Source organism: Ylistrum balloti, unplaced genomic scaffold, assembly GCF_031769215.1.
Source record: "Ylistrum balloti isolate Yb309-2 unplaced genomic scaffold, AGI_CSIRO_Ybal_v1 Utg369668, whole genome shotgun sequence".
Lineage (NCBI taxonomy): Eukaryota > Metazoa > Mollusca > Bivalvia > Pectinida > Pectinidae > Ylistrum > Ylistrum balloti.
This window is the reverse complement of record NW_026781915.1, coordinates 2,548,403-2,571,939: the sequence shown is the minus strand read 5'-3', so window position 1 is coordinate 2,571,939 and position 23,537 is coordinate 2,548,403. Positions and strand designations below refer to the sequence as shown.

The window sequence follows — 23,537 nt, the reverse complement described above, 5'->3', positions numbered from 1 at the left end:
ACTAACCATGTTTTTTTCAAAGGTCTGCTTGCTAGGTACATCGTTAATTGATGAATTCTTCGCATACTTATCATAAGTGAAATCCGTTTAGATGATGAAAGGGAAGTAGTAATAGAATACATGACTGATTTATCTAAAAAAATATAATTAGATTACATGCGCGTGGGCAGCAGTGTTCATATGGCACCTGATGGATGAGCAGTGATCAAACAGTATATTCTTATTAATAAGGTATCAATAAGAGTGAAAGAATGACTGCCTGTCCTTGGATATCTGATACATTTTCTAATGGGCTTATAAAGTCATTTAGTTGAGTCAGGCTTGCTCAGGCAGTGGATTTTTTTTTTCAGGCAGATGATTTGAAATGAAATGTTTCGTTAAACGTGTTATTAACAAAGGGTATTTACTACAACATGGCCGAACTTCTTTCTATTTTCTCTTCCAATATTTTATGGAATACATGTCATGGTAGTTTCATTGACTCGTTTTACATTAGTATGACCTCCCAGTCAGGGGTGTATCTTTCCTCTATGCTACTTAGAAGAAGTAAAATGATTATAAGAACAGAGATCTACATAAAGTGCTCAAAACGTTGATTGGCTCTTATGTATCATGTTCTGAATTTGCAGTAAATAGCGTTATTTTTTAATGACAATTATTTTCTCTGTCTTGGTATGATTTTTAATAATCCTACTATAAACATTAAAATTCCCGCGAAAATTTATTGCCGTCACGCGAAAAAAGAGTTCCACTTCCGTTCCAAGATGTCGACCATAACAAAACAGAAGTCAAGCAATCTAGATAAACCTCTCGGTAGAGGGAAACCAGAGGTATGCGGTAGTTTATTTATATACACGCATATTTTAAATGATGTTTTATGGATACAAAGTCTATATGTAATTAAGTTTAAGAACACATATTGTATATTTGCAGGTAAATGTAGCAACGTTTGCTCTGCTGTTCTCGGAAATGGTCCAGTACAGCCAGAATCGTGTGTACAGTGTGTCAGAACTACAGAACAAGTGAGTGATTAATCGGTTACTGAAATGTATTTACCTTATTTTAAAGATATTCGAGAATCAGACTGGAATGCATTGTGATGTATGCGAAATCGTTTTTAACCATGCACACCTACCGGTAGTAATCACTTGAGTGGATGTACCACATGCCGCTTGGCAGTGTGTGTTTAACCAATGTCAACAAAACTATGGCATTGTAGTAGTAAAATTAAACGTGCAACTTATATACAAAACTAAGGAAAATATATTGCACTGACAGCCTGACTTACATCAATAGACAATATTGAAATACCCCTCTCTTACCCGATATATGATATGGTATGAGTCAGGCAGTGCCAGGAAAGAGCAAAGCTTTCATGTCACTATGACATTCTCAGTTAAAAGTATCAAAAAAATAAAACAACGAGAAATTTTGGTTAACCTGAGAGTGTTTCAAGAAGCGAAAAAAAGTATTTGGCTTGTTACAGTATTGCACAGTTATTGTGATGTTGATGTTTTGTGTACTTGTATATATGTTTAAAAACTAAGTCAAATAAATTCAGGAAAGCAAAAATGCTGTCATAATGTTTTGCTTAACAGTGGGTAAAGGACAGATTTCATTTCATTTTGTTTGAGACATAATATTTCTAGATGCTGATTTTTATATACATTTATAGATTAGTAGTAACTGCTTATACTGTAGATCTAGATGAATGTTCAGTTTAAGAACCTCACATTCTTGAATAGCTATTGCTTATTATATTCTTCCTTTTAAGACTCTCAGACATGGGCCAGCATGTTGGATCACACTTGCTAGATCTACTTTTTGTCAGGGAGAAAGGTTACAAGCGAGAGGTCAAGCTACTCAACATGCTGCTGTTTATTAAAAACAACTTTTGGAAGGTATATATCTATTCTCTTTAACAGATTTCTCAGCGTTAGTATATGCACACATGTATGAGACAGCACTTACAAAATTTGCAAAAATGGCTTGTACACTAGTCTTATAATGGATCTTTGAGTCTTACTTTACCTGTTCTAACAAAGATATGATGAGGTTTGGTAACACTTATTTGAACACTGTTCCAAAGCTGGAATGTGGACAGCTTGCAGGTATCTCAGTATCATCAGAAACTCTAAATTTGTTCTCATGTTCTTTTGAAACTGAAATAATTGCACATATATATATATACACAGAGATTTTGTACATAATACCTGAAAAAAAGATATTGCTTTCTGACAATATCTGTTACTAAACAGTTGTAGGACATTTTCAGTGACTTGTGTTAAACTCATCATTGATAATTTGTCCTTTTCCTCTTCTATCATAAGAGTTTGTTTCCTTAGACTTCATTTTAGGTTATTGTAGACCTGTTGGTGTAATTACCACTTTTGAAATTGATATTCGGATTAAACATTCAATCCTACTTGATCATGCTGTGTTTGATCTGTGACATACCTTTTGAGGTTACCTCTATACCTTGAGGCCAATCCAAAGTAAAAAAACTATTGTCTTGAAGTGCTGAAAGCCTTTTTTATAAATAATATATCAAGGACTACCTCGATAGACCAGTGTATACTTGTAACATTTAGACAATATTTGATCTCTCCCATGCATGGTATTTATGAGCTGGTTTGTCTACCATAGCTGGTTTTTACAGACAGACCAATAACTACCCAAGGTGTACCTACCCTACCTCATCCTTTATGAACACATTCTCACTTAGGCATCTTTTTAATAGCAGGGCATACATTTGTTAGCAAAGCATGTAAAAAGTTAGTACAAACGTGTTATGAATTTATTACTTCTGACTGATAATCACTTCTATTTTGTTCCATTAAACATTCATTGAATTGTATTTTCTTCCTGAAATAGACACTGGTTCTACCAATTCTGGTTGTAATGAAAAACAATATTGTGCTAAATAAGAAAAGTCCTACATTGAGCTACACCAAGGAAAGAATGGAATAAATAAATAGATCATTTCTAAAACCTGCAGGATCAGTTGTGTAAAAGACCAACTTTGTCTTGAACCATTATATGACATACCTAGAATTATATCTTGTTTGATTAATATTATTGCAGTTAAATGTCAGGCAAATTATCAACTGAAATAACAAAGATGTAAAATATATGTTCATGATTGGTCATTAATACTAACATACTAGGTAACATTTTCAGTTGTAATATGTCTTTCATTCCACTCCTTTGATTCAGGCTTTATGAAGAAGGAAATAGCTATTACTTTAACTCTGTATTCAGAGTAAAAATGCTAAAGAGCTGCAAGTCTTGTGTATTCATGCTTACCAGTCACTGCTAAAGAAGTGCTAGCGCTGTGTTTTTACACTGACCATTGCTAAAGAAGTGCTAGCACTGTGTTTTTACACTGACCATTGCTAAAGAAGTGCTAGCACTGTGTTTTTACACTGACCCTTGCTAAAGAAGTGCTAGCACTGTGTTTTTACACTGACCCTTGCTAAAGAAGTGCTAGCACTGTGTTTTTACACTGACCCTTGCTAAAGAAGTGCTAGCACTGTGAAGTGCTAGCACTGTGTTTTTACACTGACCATTGCTAAAGAAGTGCTAGCGCTGTGTTTTTACACTGACCATTGCTAAAGAAGTGCTAGCGCTGTGTTTTTACACTGACCATTGCTAAAGAAGTGCTAGCGCTGTGTTTTTACACTGACCATTGCTAAAGAAGTGCTAGCGCTGTGTTTTTACACTGACCATTGCTAAAGAAGTGCTAGCGCTGTGTTTTTACACTGACCCTTGCTAAAGAAGTGCTAGCGCTGTGTTTTTACACTGACCATTGCTAAAGAAGTGCTAGCGCTGTGTTTTTACACTGACCATTGCTAAAGAAGTGCTAGCGCTGTGTTTTTACACTGACCATTGCTAAAGAAGTGCTAGCGCTGTGTTTTTACACTGACCCTTGCTAAAGAAGTGCTAGTGCTGTGTTTTTACACTGACCATTGCTAAAGAAGTGCTAGCGCTGTGTTTTTACACTGACCATTGCTAAAGAAGTGCTAGCGCTGTGTTTTTACACTGACCATTGCTAAAGAAGTGCTAGCGCTGTGTTTTTACACTGACCATTGCTAAAGAAGTGCTAGCGCTGTGTTTTTACACTGACCATTGCTAAAGAAGTGCTAGCACTGTGTTTTTACACTGACCATTGCTAAAGAACCTCTGGTCTTGTGTATTCACACTGAGCAGAGCTAAAGAACCTCTAGCCTTGTGTATTCATACTAATCTGAGTGCTACAGAGGTGCTTGCTTTGTGTATTCACACTGAACAATGCTAAAGAGGTGTTAGCCTTACATGTATTTATCTACATTGATTTGAGTGTTAAAGAGCTGCACGCATTACATATTCACACTAGCCAGTGCTAAATAGGTACTAATCTTGTGTATTTACATTTACCAGCACCAAACATGAGCTAGATTTGTATATTTCCACTGACCATTGGTAAAGAAGTGTTAGGTTTGTGTATTTACAATAACCAGAGTGCTAAAAATGTGTTAGCCTTCTGTGTTCACATTGACCAATTTGTAGTATATCTGTGTGCTCTTAACATTTATACTGTAGATGTTTGATATAAAGAATTGTACATGAAACATGTATCTAGACAAATACTGCTCCACACTTTTTATACACTTAATAAAAAAACAGGAAAAATGGAATATTTGATGGTGTCATATTGTTTTTCTTTGATGTTGTGACAGTTGCATGGTGAAACATGATAGATTATAAGGGCAGTTGAGGGTTAGAGAACACTTCTATAAACTATATATAGGTCAAGCTGTACTGTATACTTGTAACATAAACTCTACAAACTCTCTACAAGGCCTAAGACTTCTATACTGACCCTTACTTCCCCACCTAAATATTGATTACTGAGTTGATTTATAACTTAAATTTGTCTGTTTTTCCATTGCTTACTTTCCGCTTTTGCACATTATGATTTCATCTTCAGTCTTACATTGACTTAATACTTGATATAGATAATTATTCTATGACCCTGGAAAAGTGGCTGTCAGGTCTATACTGTGATATCACCTCCTACACTGTCTTTTTGGGTTATTCTCACTTCCTTATATTGTCATCTTCAGTCATTAAATGACAAAACACTGTTGATAGGAGTTATGCAATGTAAATTCAAACCAAAACCAATCTAAACTTGGTTTGCTAACATAAACCTCTAATAGCTTGAGGAAAGAAATATGTCATGACCGTCTGGGTCCATCTTGACCAATTCTCAAGTTTCAAAAAGTCAATAACTAACCTGAAGAAAAATTAATAATGAAGCTTTGCAGTGTCTGTCTTAGAGGTTAAATGGTCTCAGGTAAATTAAGTTCAAATAAAAATTTACTATGGCACCAATGTATTGCTGATAACTCAAAGTCAGGGGTGGAATTACTACAAGAAAAGAAAATGGTATTTATTCATGATTTTACTGAAGAATGCTACATATAGAGGAAGAGGGGGGCATATGACAGGACAATGAAATAACATTAATTTACTTAAGAGTGCTACACATGGAGGAGGGATGGGGGCTTATTACCAGACATGGGCTATTGCCAAATAAAATAGAGTTAATTGGCAACAAAATTATAAAACCAAGACTCTTAGTCACATGCAGTTTAGAAATTGCACCTGTCCAGCCGATTATGATGAAAAAGCCATACATTATATAGGTCTTTCTCAACCATTTATATTTACCCCAAAACTCAATATTTCAAGTTTGTTTGATATTTTAAAACTTGAATAGAAAATCTGATTTATTGGGAAATGATAATTTTGACAACCTTTTTGAAATATAGGAAAATTGTACTTTATTTGAGGTAATTTAATATGTACATAAGTTTTAGTAAAAATAGATCTACCTCTAGATACACAACAGTTATGAATGATCTAAAATGACTCCAAAGGTCATATTCACAGTCATGTGTAAGTGAGTGTAATGATATAAATATATTAAAACTACTGATGCAGTTCAGATTTATCTATGGGAAAGCTGATCTTGTTGAGAAAACATAAAATGTCTTGGCGACATTTAGTTATATTTCATCAGAATGAAGGAGGTGTGAAAATGTCATGGTGATGCATCGCCGAGACTTACATTTATATGTATATAATGTAACATGAAAAAACATTACAAATATCTGTGTATTTTGGAATTAGTGATATATATAATTAGTGAAGTTGCTCATGTGCCCCTACCTCATATATATATATATATATACCTAGACTGTTACTCACTAATTAAACACATTGTTTAAATCTATCGAAAATTTATTAATATGTTGAATTTTTTTTCATTGTCAATCTTCCACATCAGATTTATGGAAATATGTTACTGTTTTGGAAACAGTAAGTTACTTCAATGTTGCCAAAGTATAATGCTGGTTTTTAATCATGTGAATTACCTTTACTTAAATACTTTTCTGGTCCTAAGTTTTCAATATTATCTTTTCTGTATTAAAAATCAGATGTAATGATGTTACACAAATAGTTTGGAAAAGTGATTTTTATTCTTAGATTATTTATACATAATGTATTAACATTTATCTACTAATTTGGAAAAAAGGTACAGTTCTTGAAAAGTTTTTAAAAAATTTGTATTGAGTTAAATTCAGAGTGTTATATATTAATGTGAAAACTGACACATCTATTTAATACAAACAGGAAATAAAATTTAAGTACATATATGTTACCTATTGAGAAGAGAAAAAGGAACAAATGTATTAACATAATGTATATCATACAAGTTATCTACTTAAAAGTAGGCATTCATGTATGCAGTACATTTGTCATGCAGCTTACTTCTGGTAATATAGGCAAAAACATATATCAAATAATTTTATGGGATATGTAAATTAAACTTAACATACCTGTAAATATGCAAATCCAAGGTGTTGTAGAGGATACAGGTAAGGACGCAGCATTGCAACAGATCACATGGAAGGTCAGTGTATACAATACAGGTAACAGCAATATTTTATCAGAATTCCACAAAACAAATGAAAATTCTGAAAATTGGTTGAGTATAATTTCACACTTGATATCAATCTAACTGAAGTACATTAATTACAATATGACAATATTATAAAGAGTTCATGTTGAAACTGGTGTCTTTGTGTACCTTAATTCAAGCTTATACACGGTGAACGCTGACACAGTAAAATGCACACACTCACATACATACAACATATATATTTGTTCATTAAAAGTCTTTAGACCTTTTCCAATAAAATAATGGAGGCAAGATGAGTCACTAGGAAGGAGTTTTTTTTGTTAAGGTTTTATTTCTATTTTTTACATATACACTATACGTACATATATGATACCACAAAGATTTCAGTGGGGTGTATATAATTACATACCCACTAAATAAAATCATTTAAGCACAAAGTGCTAATTTTGGTAGTCTTTTAAAAACAGATTTCCATCATCGTGACATTTTTTTTTCTTTCATAGGATGCTGTAATCATAGGGTACAGGTGTGTACCATTTGTTTAGCCTTAAGATATAATGTGTATGAAATCCATATAATAATCTTAAAAATGCTATATATGTACACAGGTGTGTCAATTTGTACATGTATGGGTGCAGACCTAGACAGATAGTTACACAAGTTTACCCAGCCTTCCATTCTAAATGCCTCAAATCTTGATACTGACATCGCACAGGTGTCAGATTGGGTTTCCATGGTGTTTTGATGTGCAGTTCCTCTATAAGTTATCAGCTAATCACCTTTACAAGAACACCTGGAAAACATTTCAACACATTTAAAATGGAGATCTGTGAGTCACTCGATGATGTTGTCATTTCCATGCAGACTAATTTGTGGTTTAAAGTTTGAGTTTGACAAATTACGACTGGGTCTTTGACCAGCTGAGATCTATTATCAGATGGAAATGTTATGTGGTTGGTACAAACATCATCACAATTTGCACTTAAGTGTTCTAATCATTTTTGAAAACTGTCGTTAAATATGTTCCATAAGTACTTTATAGAGAGTACATTGAGATAATGGACTAGTAAGTAGAGATTTCAGTCCCCTGCTGGCACTACTGGAAGTTTGTGCTTTGTCACTCTATCTGAGACCTGTCTTCTCTTTCACCTGTATATGCTGATAGTTTGCTTTTGAATATATATATATATATATATATATATATATATATATATATAACACTTGTGATGACAATTTGTTAAAGGACCCCGTATTTTACAGAGTTATGGGATTTTGATCATCTTGTCTAATATTTTCTTCAAGTAATTAATTCTTATTCCTTATCACCTGAAATTATGCACTTTTCCATATTTGCTAATGATTTGACAGACATTAAAACAAGGTCAATTTCAGAAAAAGTTTGATATCTGACTTTGATTGGGTATACATTTTTACAACATTTAATGTACTTAAACATACATGTAAAATTAGTGATGATTTTCTGACTTAGGTAAGTCTACATATTAAATATTGACATGAGTTATTACTTGAACTTATCTCTATGAACTGGTCCCAAATATCCCAAATATTCTAAACTTCACACCTGTCAGATGAAAGGATTACAGGTGAAATAGACCAGATAAAACATGACGTTAAGACTAAGATATTGTAAGAATTGTTTGGGGTGTTATCATGGCGGAATGATATACATGTACTCCTATATTAATGTAATTGTCTGTAAGAATTTAATTTTCTCCAGTCCACCTCCTGATGTTAGCAAATAGAAAAATATTGAATAGTTGGGTAGCGTAGATGATATGATTCTCTGATTGGACATGACAGAATAGTAGAAGAGGTCATCTGCTTACAACAGTATCAACACCCTGTGTGATTATATCCAGGATAAAAACTGATAGCCTTTTAAAATAGACTGTTAAATTGTTCTAAAAAGTGATATCCTTTTAAAATGAATTGTTAAGTATTTTTTATGATTTTTTTTCTAAAATCAGTAATTTTAATTAATAGTAACCAAAATAATAGTAAAAAGGCATCACTTCTGGTACAGTTGGCATTTTCTTTTCAGGTTAACTATCAAGCTGTCTTTTAAAATGTATTTACTGTACCATCAATATACCTATCATAGTGAAATGTTTTTAACATTCACTCAGGTTTCAATGGTAGGGTTGTTCCTAAGAGTATGCATACACCTGATTATTTTTTGGGGAACATTTCAATCTTCTTCCTGTTAATTCTGTTTAAAGTTATCAATTTAAGATGAGTCCACAATATCTAAGTACCTTTTCTCCTCATAATTTTTGAGCGTAGTTTCTTTAAGTGTTTTTAATTAGTTAAGATGATGCAATGGTTTTGATTCATAAATTTGCATAGAAGTTCGTATCGGGTCATAAAATTTCGGTGTAATATTGAATTCATTGTGTTACATGACCTTTATGCTTTTGAGATTTAAGATTGAGAGGCATGTTGGTTTTGGTCTGTCTGTCTACTTGTCTGTCTGTTTTAGGATTTCATTTAAATAACCATTGAGTATTTCATTAGATTTAACCAAATTTTGTTTATTTCTTTGTATTAGCGAGATCTCAAATGAGTTCAATATTGGTCAATCTGTCAGTATTTGCATCAGCTAGAGATTGCTTTTTCCAGCAAAATTTTCAAGTTAAAAATTGTCCATGTCCTATTCATAATGATTGAAATATTTTCTAAAGTGTTGATTATCATGAATATTTTTTCCCCTGAATGCTGTTGTTTGGTCTCTCTGATGAATTAACTTGTGAAATTTTCATTACTAGAACTATATCAGTATTCCTATATATGTAATGCTTACTAGGATAAATTCTGTATTATGTAGACTGATTTGAAAGGCCTAAAATGGCCTGTTAAGATGTAGTTAGATTGGTAAGAAATAAAGAACACATCAGGTTTTCAAATAATGATATCAAAAGATTTCCGTTGAGGCTAGGTGGTCATATCCTGCATCCGTTTGTGGTGCTTTTGTTGCGGAAAATTTGAAAACTACATCATTTTCCTATAATAACTGTGTTTGTCACTTTCTCTTTCGATTATACTATATATATATAGGAATCGTGTCTATAATATTTCCTTTCCTTCAACCCAAAATTTCTTTGCTCCCATCTCTAAATAAAATAAAAATCACTTCTTGCTCAATCTGCTGGGTCTGAATTTTCTGACACTGTTGCTATTGAAATCTGTGTACTTTAATTTCCGTCCTGGAGTTCACATCTTTAAATTTAAAGATAATTATGTTCATAAAATTTGTCTTACATTGAAAATTAAAGGGTTGATCACTGGAGCTTCCGAAACTATTTTGTGATGCATCTTCTCTCTCTCCTATACGCTGTGGGAGGTATAGTATACAGGTTTTATCAAGTTTTGTTAGCTTGATAAAGCTTTGTGAGAATACTATGTAAAATTCAAACTTCATTTTCAAATTTAAATGTAAAAATGTTGGTGTTTTATGATGAGTTGGTAATACAAGGAAAATAATGATGAACTTCATTTTGAATAAAATATATATATATACAACTTGGGTTTTTAAATAAAGCTAACATTTCTTGACATTTATGTATTGGTGCTCTAGATTTTAAGCAGACAAAGAATGGAATTTCATGCAGCATTGAAGACTATAATAATGAGTTTTACGAGGAATAAAGAATATAGCACAATACTTATAATATACATCAGGTGTTTCACAATTTATGACTGCTGTATAAACTAAATTGAAAGTTCAGGACATTTTTTATGAAAATGACTTCAAATTTACAACTCATGTACAGGTGTGTGTTACCTGTGTGATCATTTTGGGTCAGAGGTTATCATTACTATATATGACATCCAATATTGTTAGTGTTGTTGTCAATCATTTTGATCATTCATATTTCATTTGCCACCTGTGATGATCATGTCCAAGGCTGGATAGATCTGTAGGTAGGCCAGAACTGTCTTACATCACCCCAATATAAAATGTAAGCTGCGGAGATGGAATACTATAGAGTTCACTGAGGGGAAAGAAAGGAAGGAAGAAGTGAACAACATTTAAATATAATGAACCAGCTGGTACATGTACTACAAAATCAGATTTTGGTCCATTTATAATTAAACTTGTGTATGTAAATGTAAACCTGGTAATTTGCACCTGGTGCAGTTAGATTCTGTCAAAAGAAATATTCAAAGTGGCAATTATTAGGCCTTTTAGCCATTTGGACAAAATGTTTAGAAAGTATTTACTAATTACATGAGGATGATCAGCTCCTACCTGTTGGTATCTAGAACAGGTATACACTATCTCTCATATCTTGAATAGAAAACTGGTACCACGTGGTTGCAAACATTAGCACTCCCATAGAAAATCAATTTACTTTGATACAGAATAATTTACATGTCATTTAGACAGACATGCATATAAGTTAACCTTCAAATAAAGGACGAAATTACTTTCTTTTAAAGTCATAAATATATCTGGTTTATAAACAAGAGAGATGACCAAACCTGACATTTGATGTGAAAGCACTCACATTATATTCCAAAATGTAGCTCTTTAAAAGTTAAAAACTTAGATTTACTGGTAATGATATTTAAATGATAAAAACAAAGATCTATCCATGTTACTTTTGTGGTAAGAATTATTTTCCAAATTTAATTATAAGAAAACCCTTCTATATTTTCCCATTTGATAAAATTACAGGTCCTGTGAAAAAGGGTAAGAAAATTACTGAAATGTACATACTTGTGTTGTGGAAATTTATGGTAGTTAGCATTATTTACTATGTGTATATGTCGTAAACGAGGGCTTAAGTTTGGTATTCATGGTAGTCAGCAGGATTAACTATGTGTATATGTGATTATGGAAAGATTAATTTTGGTATTTACAGTACTTAGCAGTATTTACAGTAGTCAGCAGTATGTACTTTGTGTACAAGTGATTGTGGAGAGACTAAATTTGGTAGTCAGCAGTTTATGTTTTCTGTATATGTGATTGTGGAGAGATTAAGTATGATATTTACGGTAGTCAGCAGTATTTACTATGTGTACATGTAAATGGAGAGATTAAGTATGATATTTACGGTAGTCAGTGGTATTTACTATGTGTACATGTTAATGGAGAGATTAAGTATGATATTTATGGTAGTCAGCAGTATGTACTATGTGTACATGTAAATGGAGAGATTAAGTATGTTATTTACAGTAGTCAGCAGTATGTACTATGTGTACATGTAAATGGAGAGATTAAGTATTAAGTATGATATTTATGGTAGTCAGCAGTATGTACTATGTGTACATGTAAATGGAGAGATTAAGTATGTTATTTACAGTAGTCAGCAGTATGTACTATGTGTACATGTAAATGGAGAGATTAAGTATGATATTTATGGTAGTCAGCAGTATGTACTATGTGTACATGTAAATGGAGAGATTAAGTATGATATTTACGGTAGTCAGCAGTATGTACTATGTGTACATGTAAATGGAGAGATTAATTTACTATGTGTACATGTAAATAGAGAGATTAAGTATGATATTTATGGTAGTCAGCAGTATGTACTATGTGTACATGTAAATGGAGAGATTAAGTATGTTATTTACAGTAGTCAGCAGTATGTACTATGTGTACATGTAAATAGAGAGATTAAGTATGATATTTATGGTAGTCAGCAGTATGTACTGTGTACATGTAAATGGAGAGATTAAGTATGATATTTATGGTAGTCAGCAGTATGTACTATGTGTACATGTAAATGGAGAGATTAAGTATGATATTTACGGTAGTCAGCAGTATGTACTATGTGTACATGTAAATAGAGAGATTAAGTATGATGTTTAAGGTAGTCAGCAGTATTTCGTTGTACCTAATTTACATACATACATGTGCTGTCAGCAGAATTACTTTACTTGTTGGACCCACATGTACAGTTGCAGGTGGAAAGGAAAACATGCATGAAAAAGTTGAAAAAAAATCACATCATATCAAGATAACTGATCTGTAATTATCTTACCAGAGTCCGACTGATGAGGAGAAATATTTCGCTTTCAGTCATAAATCTGTCATTCTTCTTCAACATCAATAAATACCACTTAAAAAGGTTATGTTGACCTCAAAATTATACAGATAAACATCACTAAAAATTGCACTACATGTATTTCTTCTCTGTGTAGAGATAAAAGAATGAGCAGGTGCTTTCTTTATGTGTGTGGTCATTTGTATAATGAAAAAGATTTCTAAAAATTTCAAATGTCTTCAATACATAGAAGTATAGTCGGTAAAAGTTGTGTTTTTATTACAAACACTGACTTCACATTTGTCTCAAAATTCACTCACCACATTGTAAACATCCATTCTAATGGTTCCATTGAAACAATGTTTCATGGGCTCTCTCTCTCATATATTAATAACAACTGAAATATTAAGCAGAATCACATTTTATCTTGTCTGAGTGATGGGACAGTGGGACAGATTGGTTTTCATGCTGTAACTTGTGTTTTCTTTCGACAATTACACTCAAACTCAATGCAGTATTTCCTTATGAAAATGGCTTGCTTGTGATTGCTTTTCAGGTTTGAAGGTCAAAGCTCACTGTTACTATAAATAGAAAATTTGTTTTTGTACAATAATCTTACCAAAGGTATTTGTTTGGGATTGTTTTTCAAAAGTCAAAAGGTCAAAGGGCAAGGTCATTGTAGCTATAAAAAGAAAATTTGTTTTGTGTGATTACTTGAGTGTTCTCTGAACAATTAGACTCAAACTTTATATGATGTTTTTTAACCAAAGAAGCTTGTTTGAGATTGATTTTCAGGTGGGTTGGCCCTGTTCCTGTCATATTTGGAGCAATACAAATGATATAAATGGAATAAATATAATGAACATCTATGGCTATTGTTCCATAAAACGCGTGGAATTCTTGTTATGTCTGTGTGAAGGCCACTTCATTTTATCATGGCTGAAAGAAGGTCCCCTCATTTGATCATGTCTGAGTGCAGCCCCATACAATTTATCATGGCTGAAAGAAGGTTCCCTCATTTGATCATGTCTGAGTGAAAGTTTATCATTGTCTGAGTGAAGATCCTGTGATTGTATCATGTCTGAATGACGTCCTATCATTTTATCTTTTCTCTTTGAGAATCCCCCTCATGGCATTAGATTTATATTTTAGATTATCACTATTGACCTAGATGTATTGATTTGAAATTAAGCTGTTGTATATATGTTTTGCTTAAATACTGGGTCGTCCAAATTGTAACCAGAAATACTTATTCATTGTATATTTCAGTAAGTAGGTTAGAAACTTTTCAACTGTGTTCCACTTCCACCAGTACATTGTAAAAGGGTGTTTCGCTGAGAAAAAGATGATAACCTGTGTTTTTTTTTTAGACCCTGTTTGGAAAGCAAGCAGACACACTGGAGCATTCCAATGATGACGAGAGGACTTGTATCCTTGAACACTAAGCTATCATTGACATATCTTATAAGACTGAACTCTATGTATTTTTTTCCTCGATCAAAGTGTTTGAAGAGGTACTACCTTGTGAAAAGTTTTGTTAGTTGACTTCAAAATGTACAACATTATACTTTAGCTAGTCATTTGTGGTTGAAAAGGTTTTCAGAGAATTGCATTTGAGGCAAGAATTAAAATTTTTAATGAACCTAAAGCAAGAACTGAGTGAACATTAGTTGGTCAGAATTTTGTGGTTTGTAAAACTAAATTCTGATTCTAAACAACCACAGATCAGGTATTATTAACAGTATAACAGGAAAACAGGAAATCTCTGTTTAATGTCGCCCAGTTTAGTGGTCATTTTCATTCACAGAAAGTATTGATATAATTCAGGATAAATGATTTAACTCAGTTTAAAAGTCATTTGGCTGAAGTCTCAAAGTTCTTACTATATCCTACTACCAAAATTTGTTATATTCCAAATTAGCTAGGGCTAAGGTTTTTGTGTCTAGATTACTTTATGTCTGAATCATCGCCGATCCAAAGTTGCTATCCATTAACTTTTGAACAAGTCTTTAAACTTTCTATTTGATATCAGGAATGTCTGATTGCTGTATAACATTTGGATACCATTAATTCACATCATAAAGAATGAAATAATAACCACAACTATTTGTGATATTTAATCACAATGTTCATAAGAATTCATCATTTAATTCCTGTTGCTATTTTTACACATGTATGTCAGCCTATGACCTTAATTTACAGCGTGGTTGCTGTGTAAACCATATGTTAATTTTCTGGTGTCTGTGATATCAGCTAGTGCTGGTTGCAGGAAATCAATTTGGGTATGTAATTGTTTTTATGAACTTCTGGTGTCATGTTTAGATTAGTAAGATAAAATTGGGGATGTATGAATTCTAAAGGAATCACACCTGCAAGTTTATTACAATCCTGTTACCACACACATTATACATACAAATACAATAAGTAGTGTTATAAAGCATGCTAGTCTTTATTGTTACATGCCCATATTTGTTACTTTACACCTGTATGATTATAATTGCACCTGACACAAATCAAACTAATGGTAATCAGTGTATGACAAAAAAAAAAAAAAAACACAAGGTTAGTCAATACAGGGAAAAAAACTAAGGTTATTCAGTACAAGAGAAACAGATCAAGGTTCGTCAATACAGGAGAAACACAACAAGCTTAGTTAGTATAGAACACACCAAGGTTAGCCTGTACTAGAGAAACAAACCAAGGTTAGCCAGTACTGGAGAAACAAACCAAAGTTAGCCAGTACTAGAGAAACAAACAAGGTTAGCCAGTATTAGAGAAACAAACCAAAGTTAGCCAGAACTAGAGAAACAAACCAAGGTTAGCCAGTACTATAGAAACAAACAAGGTTAGCCAGTACTAGAGAAACAAACCAAGGTTAGCCAGTACTAGAGAAACAAACCGAAGTTAGCCAGTACTAGAGAAACAAACAAGGTTAACCAGTACTAGAGAAACAAACCAAGGTTAGCCAGTACTAGAGAAACAAACCGAGGTTAGCCAGTACTAGAGAAACAAACCGAGGTTAGCCAGTACTAGAGAATCAAACCAAGGTTAGCCAGTACTAGAGAAACTAACCAAGGTTAGCCAGTACTAGAGAAACAAACCAAGGTTAGCCAGTACTAGAGAAACAAACCAAGGTTAGCCAGTACTAGAGAAACAAACCTAGGTTAGCCAGTACTAGAGAAACAAACCAAGGTTAGCCAGTACTAGAGAAACAAACCAAGGTTAGTCAGTACTAGAGAAACAAACCAAGGTTAGCCAGTACTAGAGAAACAAACCAAGGTTAGCCAGTACTAGAGAAACAAACCAAGGTTAGCCAGTACTAGAGAAACAAACCGAGGTTAGCCAGTACTAGAGAAACAAACCGAGGTTAGCCAGTACTAGAGAATCAAACCAAGGTTAGCCAGTACTAGAGAAACTAACCAAGGTTAGCCAGTACTAGAGAAACAAACCAAGGTTAGCCAGTACTAGAGAAACAAACCAAGGTTAGCCAGTATTAGAGAAACAAACCGAAGTTAGCCAGTACTAGAGAAACAAACAAGGTTAACCAGTACTAGAGAAACAAACCAAGGTTAGCCAGTACTAGAGAAACAAACCAAGGTTAGCCAGTACTAGAGAAACAAACCTAAGTTAGCCAGTACTAGAGAAACAAACTAAGGTTAGCCAGTACTAGAGAAACAAACCAAGGTTAGCCAGTACTATAGAAACAAACCAAGGTTAGCCAGTTCTAGAGAAACAAACCAAGGTTAGCCAGTACTAGAGAAACAAACAAGGTTAACCAGTACTAGAGAAACAAACCAAGGTTAGCCAGTACTAGAGAAACAAACCAAGGTTAGCTAGAAGAGGAAAAACAAAGCAAGAGTCAGTACAAGAGAAACTGCCAATGGTTAGTGAGAATCAAACCAATGTTTGTTAAGGAAAAACAAAACTAAGTAAGTTAATCAATTCAGGAGCAATCAGTTTAGTCAGTGTTGACAAGGTTGGTCTTAGTGCAAGAGATGCCAACAAAGGTTGATTTGAGTACATGACAAATGAACCAACATTAGTTAGTGAAAGAGAAACACCAAGGTTATATCAGCTTAGGAGAAACAAACCAAGTTTAATCAGTATAGGAGAAGTAAACCTTGTTTAGTCAGCTCAGGAGAAACAAACCAAAGTTAGTGCAGTAGGAATAGTTTTGATGATTCTTGTTAAGTCTGAAGATGTATCTCAATCCTTGACTCATCCAGATTACATAATAGAATCGGAGCACCTGGTCAACAGATTTATATCAGTTCCAAAGGATAAAGGTAAGTACACATTGATATGGACTTCAGTTCTTGTGGATTTTGTGAGCAAGATTTATCTAAGAAATCAAGTGCCAAGGAAAATGCATCATTTTCTAAAAACCATGAAATTTGAGCCCAATGAAAATAAGTGATTAGACAGTATCATGTCCCATCATTCAGTAGTTTCTGTGATACTATAAGAATCAAAACCTCACAGATCAAACATTGGTTGAAAAGTCACAATGGTTAAGAACACTGTTTCTATTGTACCATTACTATTACAAACTGGAATTCCATGTTGTCATAATACCTGTGTTTTTATTTACAGGCAAATTAAACTGTGCAGCATTCACAGCAGGAATCATAGAGGCCATATTAAATGGTGCCAACTTTGTAAGTAGACAAGTATTTCTAGAATTTCAGAAGAAAAATAAATGTGTGTATACCAGCAGAGCTACAAAAGCACCTGCCAATAACTAATTAACATGTATGAACACCAATTAAGATGAAGTGTTGTTTTACCTACTGACATAGATACTGCAAAATAGCACTTAGAAGTACATGTATTCAGGTTTTCTTGTCATAATTGATATACCGAGAGAATGGCCTTGCATGAAACATTTTAAAGTTTTGAGGAAAATTGCTGGCAATGCAAAATGGATTGGAAATCTTCACTGTTTCTTAGGTACATGTAAGATAATTTAAGGAGGTCTAGTGTCTTTATCTATGTTTGGCCAAAACTCCCTGGCCTTGTTAGAGGGAATGAATCCTAGAGTGCTTGGCCAGCTGTGGTTCGCAGTGGCTTTTTACTGGGTCTGAGCTTCAAGTGCTGTGGTGACTCACTGGCCTATTACAGTATAAAGAGGATGTGTTAAATAAAACAATAATTAGTTGAGGAGATGAAAGTAATGCAGATGTCATGTAGAAATGTATTTATGACCTATAATTATAATGATACTGCTCATGCTTTGATGAAAATGGAACATGCCAGGTAAGTTTAATAACCAAAGATCGTGGGATTGAGATTACAGGTCATGGAACTTAACAGCAATATAACTGCACAAAGCAAAGTGACACAAGCTACCTACATTGTACATCATTAGCCAATCATAGATGATGGGATATGTGAATTGCCCTTCATCCAGGGTCCATACATTAACAGTTCTTGCTATCACTATTTCTGGAGAAGTGCAGGAGGGATCTTTTCAATTTTCCTATATAGGTTTCCTTTGTTTCCTAGTTGTGCCTATTTTATTTTGTGTTAATCAGAAAACCAAATGACTAAGGTTATTATCACAATTTCTTTGAGAAATTTTGATAATGAAGAACAGAAACAGAGGAGAGTAGAGAGAAGAAAAAAAATCCAACTTTTATAGAACAAATAAAGATCAAACAATGGTGGGCATCAAGATCTCTCTGGGACCTATGGTAGTGAAATAGAGATAAATGTATTATTTTTAAACTGTAAACTGATCAGCAGAACATGCTAACATGTGACACACCTTCACTAATGTGTTGCTTGACTAATAACAAAGCTCTCTGAAACACTTGTGCTTTTGTTTTGTAAAATTGTGTTTAACATTATCAGTCCTTAATGATGCTCCTGTGGAAAACCTATGGTTAATCACATCCGTTGTTATAAGACTTGTGCTTTTAAGATACAGATCCTCTGATATTAGTTAAATTTCACATCAGGAAATATTCAAACGAAACGGTTGCTGGAAACACCATTATAACAAAGAATATAGTGAACTGAGGATATCAAGAATACGTCTTGCAGAGTTTAAACTTTAGAGTTAAACCTGTTTGATTTTGTGGATAATGGGGTTACAGTATGTGAAGTATTGATTTATCTTACAAGGATTCTGTTTTAGTTAGGTTAATATGCTCTGATCTTCCTGTTTTGTTGGATTACTTTAACTCCTGTGTTTCACCATCATATTTTCCAGCCAGCCAAGGTGACAGCTCATTGGCATAAAGGAACAACATTCATGATTGAATTTGACGAGTCTGTGATCATTCGTGATAAAATGGTGGAGGGCAAATGAGTTCAACATTGATTTATAGACTATGAGGTGTTGTGTAGTGTTATAACACATTGTAACATGTACTGTACTGTGTTTTTACGATGAGGCTCAGGACTTGTCAAAATAGTTTACATGTGATAAGTGTGTGTTGGTACGTGTAACTAGGTGCAATTGATACTTAATCCTTTAATCATTAAGTACATTGATAATTACCATATTTGTAAGTAACATCTGATGATGCTCTCTTTAATATTGTTTGAGATTTACATTTGACCAGTTTATTTATTTGTTATGTCACTTTATGCTTTGTATAACAGAATCATGTGAAGATGTGAAAGTTTTATCAATCAACTTTGATCTATAATACTAGTATGTGAGGAGAGGGGAGAGCTGCATTTATTCGAAAAATGTGTGAAAATTATAAATGTAAGTGTAAATGTACATGTATTCCTGAAAATTTATAAAAAAACAAGGGTGTTTGAAATATTTTATTTGAAGAAAAGGAAAATCTACTGGTTATCTCCCTTTACATTAGTGTAGGGATTTCCATTTTCGATTTCATGAAGTTTTTTTCTTGCAAAATATTTGAAAACTTGATGATGATTTATAGAAATTCTGTATGATTTGCAGACATGAATTACTTTTATCCAAGCTTTAAATGTAAGGAATGCTGTTGACTTGTGCGTTTAATTTTTTGAGAAAAATATTACAAAAGCCTGTACCTGTTGATATGAAAGAAGTATTTGATGTATGATGTAGGTTTGGTTTTGTTAATATATCAGTATCAAAAAAAGTAAGATAGTGTTGTTTTAGGAAATGATAAATCAATTATTTGGTTTTCACAATTTCTGATCATAGTTTACTTCTACAGGAGAGGTTCCGTGTTAAATCAGGATTCTAATTTCAACAGAAAATACTCATATCATAAGGGTTTATAACTAAGAACAGGAACTTCATTTATGATCATATCAAAATTCAGAAATCAGAGAGATTGGAAGAGACTGTCAAAAAGACTATTATTGCTGCTAAGCAATAATATATATGATGTAGCTGAATGTCAGATCCAGTATTATAGCTAAGTATTGCTATATTCACCAGTTATCTAATAAAGATAAAACAGTGAAACTGCTTTGTTTTTATTCTTAAATATTTCCATTTCATCATAATCTATTGACTACAAGATATGGTGGTGAGTAAATGATTTCTGGGATATTTCTCTTTGTCCCCTTTCAAAAATACAATAGGAATGTATTGGGAGTAGGTCCGAATAAGTCACCTATGCACCAAAACACAACCTTGGTTAATGTCTCCATCAGTGCCATCAACTCACGATTTTCTGTTCAACCATTACCAATATAACATTCTCAAATCATGAAAAGTGCTCGGATTATTTGTTTTACTTCTGGTGAATATTCTGCTGTTTCAAATTCAGTTTTTGGATCAAATATTTGTAAATTGTTTCATGATAAGTTTTCTTGGATATGTAGCTTTACTTGCAGACATATAACTGATGATTTTTTCTACATTAGATCCTCAACTGCCTCTTTGGTATTCTTTTACAAATAGACAAAAAGGCAATGACTTATTGAATGGTATTTTTGAAGGATCAAGTACCTGGCTCAGAACAGTTCAAAATTGAACTGGAGAAAGTTGATAGCAAATTATAATTTTTTTTTACCATCCATAGTGTTCAAGTACCTGTGATTAATAGGGTTTTCATTACATTTACTGATTACACATCAAAAGAATCTTTGTTCACGCATCTCTTTATGACTGTTTTCTGCTTGAACAAAATGTTCTTGTATAGGGGTCTGTGACCATGACACAATTATTATCAATTCTAGTTTTTTAGTTTTTATTTGCTCTAAATTACTTTTCCTATTGACTGAATGAAAAAGAAATGTTAACAAGATAATTCTATAAAGCAAACTTTCACATGAAATAAAAACTAAGTAAAGTATATTTCTGCAGAAACAGCATCTACAAATTTTTGACTATCCAAATACAAGATTTGTTGCCCATTGGCAATTTTGTTTCTTGAATCAGTTTGAAAATTAACAGCATACCTTAAGACTGAGGGGGAAGTGATTGACTTAACAGGCTTGATCCATTTTGGACTTTCCAGGAAATACCAGTGACATTATTTACCTCTCTTGGTTCAAATGACCAAGATGAGCTTATGCCGTATGATAGCATCTATCATCAGTATGACACACTTTTCTTCAAATGACCTTTTCATCTTAACCATTGACTGGAAGCATACAGGATTGAAAATTGAAAAAATGGTGGGGCTTTAGGGTAGTAAGGCTACATTTCTATTTAGACAAGTCTAAAGATTCTAGAAGAGAAAGTGGTGGGGCTTGGGGTCAGTTAGGCTATATATTTTATTTCAACAAAACTGAACTCTGCAGTGTTAAATCATAGCTGAATTGATTACAGTACATCGTTATCATCTTGATGAAAGCTGAAACATCCAGGTGAGTGATCAAAGCCACAATATAAATGCTCACAAGACTGAAGGACCTTCAGGGAACCTACAAATATTTGAGATTGTCCCATTCTTGTATTTCTCAAGAAAGATAGTCTCTCCTCTATCAGATATTTTGTTGTTCCAATCACTATTAAAATTTAAAGGCACAACTAAGGCCCACGGGAAAATGGCACATGAAACTTGAAAATGATCAAGCTAGTTCTCTTCTAAAAATAGCAATAATGATGACTTACTTGAGCTCAGTAGAGAATTAGATACCCATGAGATATCGTTATGTTTTCCCTATGAAGGCATTCCCCCTAAATCTAACTCTAAACTTGTCAATCCCCCCCTCCCCTAATTTTACTAATCCTATAATGATCCATGAAACTAACACTTCAATGATCTAAGTTTACTCACATAAATAAAAAAAAATGTCAGATAAAAAACATCAAACAAAATGAAAAAAATATCTCATAAATTTATTCATAATTTCAACATATATTCATTTAAAAATATGATATATCTCTGAAATATCTCTCAGTTTTATTCACTGAGCAATGTTTTAATTTAAAAGTAAATCAATTCTGTATGCACTTAAAACATTGTGTATTGTCCATTTCATATCTTTAGCATTTCTGTGTATCATATTACCATATAAAATAATTTATTTCACCACATCCAAATTTTCCTATGGAGTCTCCAGTCTGAATACTTCATTTTAATTATGTCTCATTCTCATTATTGGAAGGGAGGGAACTAAAAGTACATCATGTAACTTTTTCTCAATTAAAATCTGCTAGTTCTATATTCATTGAGCAATATTATTATGAAAACAGAAAAAAAAATTGACACTAAAGAAGAAAGCCTATTATACCATATATGCCTGTGTATTTTTCTTCTACAAAGTAAAGAAATAGAAAGAAGTGATTCTTCCCAATGAGATGCCATTCTGTTAAAATTTAATCCTCCCTAAAACAACTTTTTGATTGACTAAAACTGTTCATCATTCTACAATGCAAAAATTATGTTCCTAAATGTTTGGTTTCTTTTGATTGGCAATTTCACTCAGGAATGGATCTTTAAGGTATATTAGAGTAGAACTTTCAACCTGAATAACTACAAAAATGTTAAAGAACTGGAGAGTTCTCTCTTGATAAATCATGTTACACTTTGCCCTAGGTCAAAATGGTGGATGTCAGAATGGAAATTCACAAAGTTTTTTTTTAGAATTTTTTCTGGTGAATCCAGAGCACCATTTCCAAAATTTTGAAAAGTCCAATTACAAAGATATAGTGTGCGTTCCGAAAGTTGTATGAATCCCACAGGAAAAGCATGAGTCAAGGTTTCAAATATCTGAAGTCACAAAAATCACTGTTAGATTCAAGAATATCTATTTCAAATGTCAGAAAAGTCTTCAGATTTCTCTTATATGAACACTGGTCACTACAAACTTTGATCATGGTCAGTTAAAATTTTAAGTCAACAACTATCATCACCAGTGTCATGAAAAATGATAAATAGGTGTAGAGTAATATTGCAATGTACTAATGGTACACAAAAGGAAACGGTTAAAATACATAAAAATTTCATTTGTCAATCGGTAACAATTCATAACAAAAACTGTATGGTATACGACTCAGAAGATAACAAATCTTGACGATCCTACAACAATTATTTAATATTCAAAGATTTTGATTTTGATAAGGTTAAGATTGCAGTAAAATTTCCTTGACATATCCTGTCCACAAGTCCACAATGGAATGAGTGAGGATCTTTAATACTGATAAATCA

The 23,537-nt window shown here is 33.0% G+C and overlaps 1 protein-coding gene across 1 annotated transcript; it reads left to right on the top strand.

Moving 5' to 3' along the window:
• The first annotated feature begins 764 nt into the window (after nucleotides 1-764).
• Nucleotides 765-20,398, top strand: LOC132560875 (trafficking protein particle complex subunit 5-like). Its single transcript, XM_060225580.1, has 7 exons — nucleotides 765-830; nucleotides 934-1,022; nucleotides 1,775-1,901; nucleotides 14,352-14,409; nucleotides 17,208-17,267; nucleotides 17,575-17,639; nucleotides 19,196-20,398. The coding sequence occupies exons 1-7, from the start codon at nucleotides 765-767 to the stop codon at nucleotides 19,292-19,294; spliced, it is 564 nt and encodes a 187-aa protein (XP_060081563.1). The 3' UTR covers nucleotides 19,295-20,398.
• The last annotated feature ends 3,139 nt before the right edge of the window (nucleotides 20,399-23,537 follow it).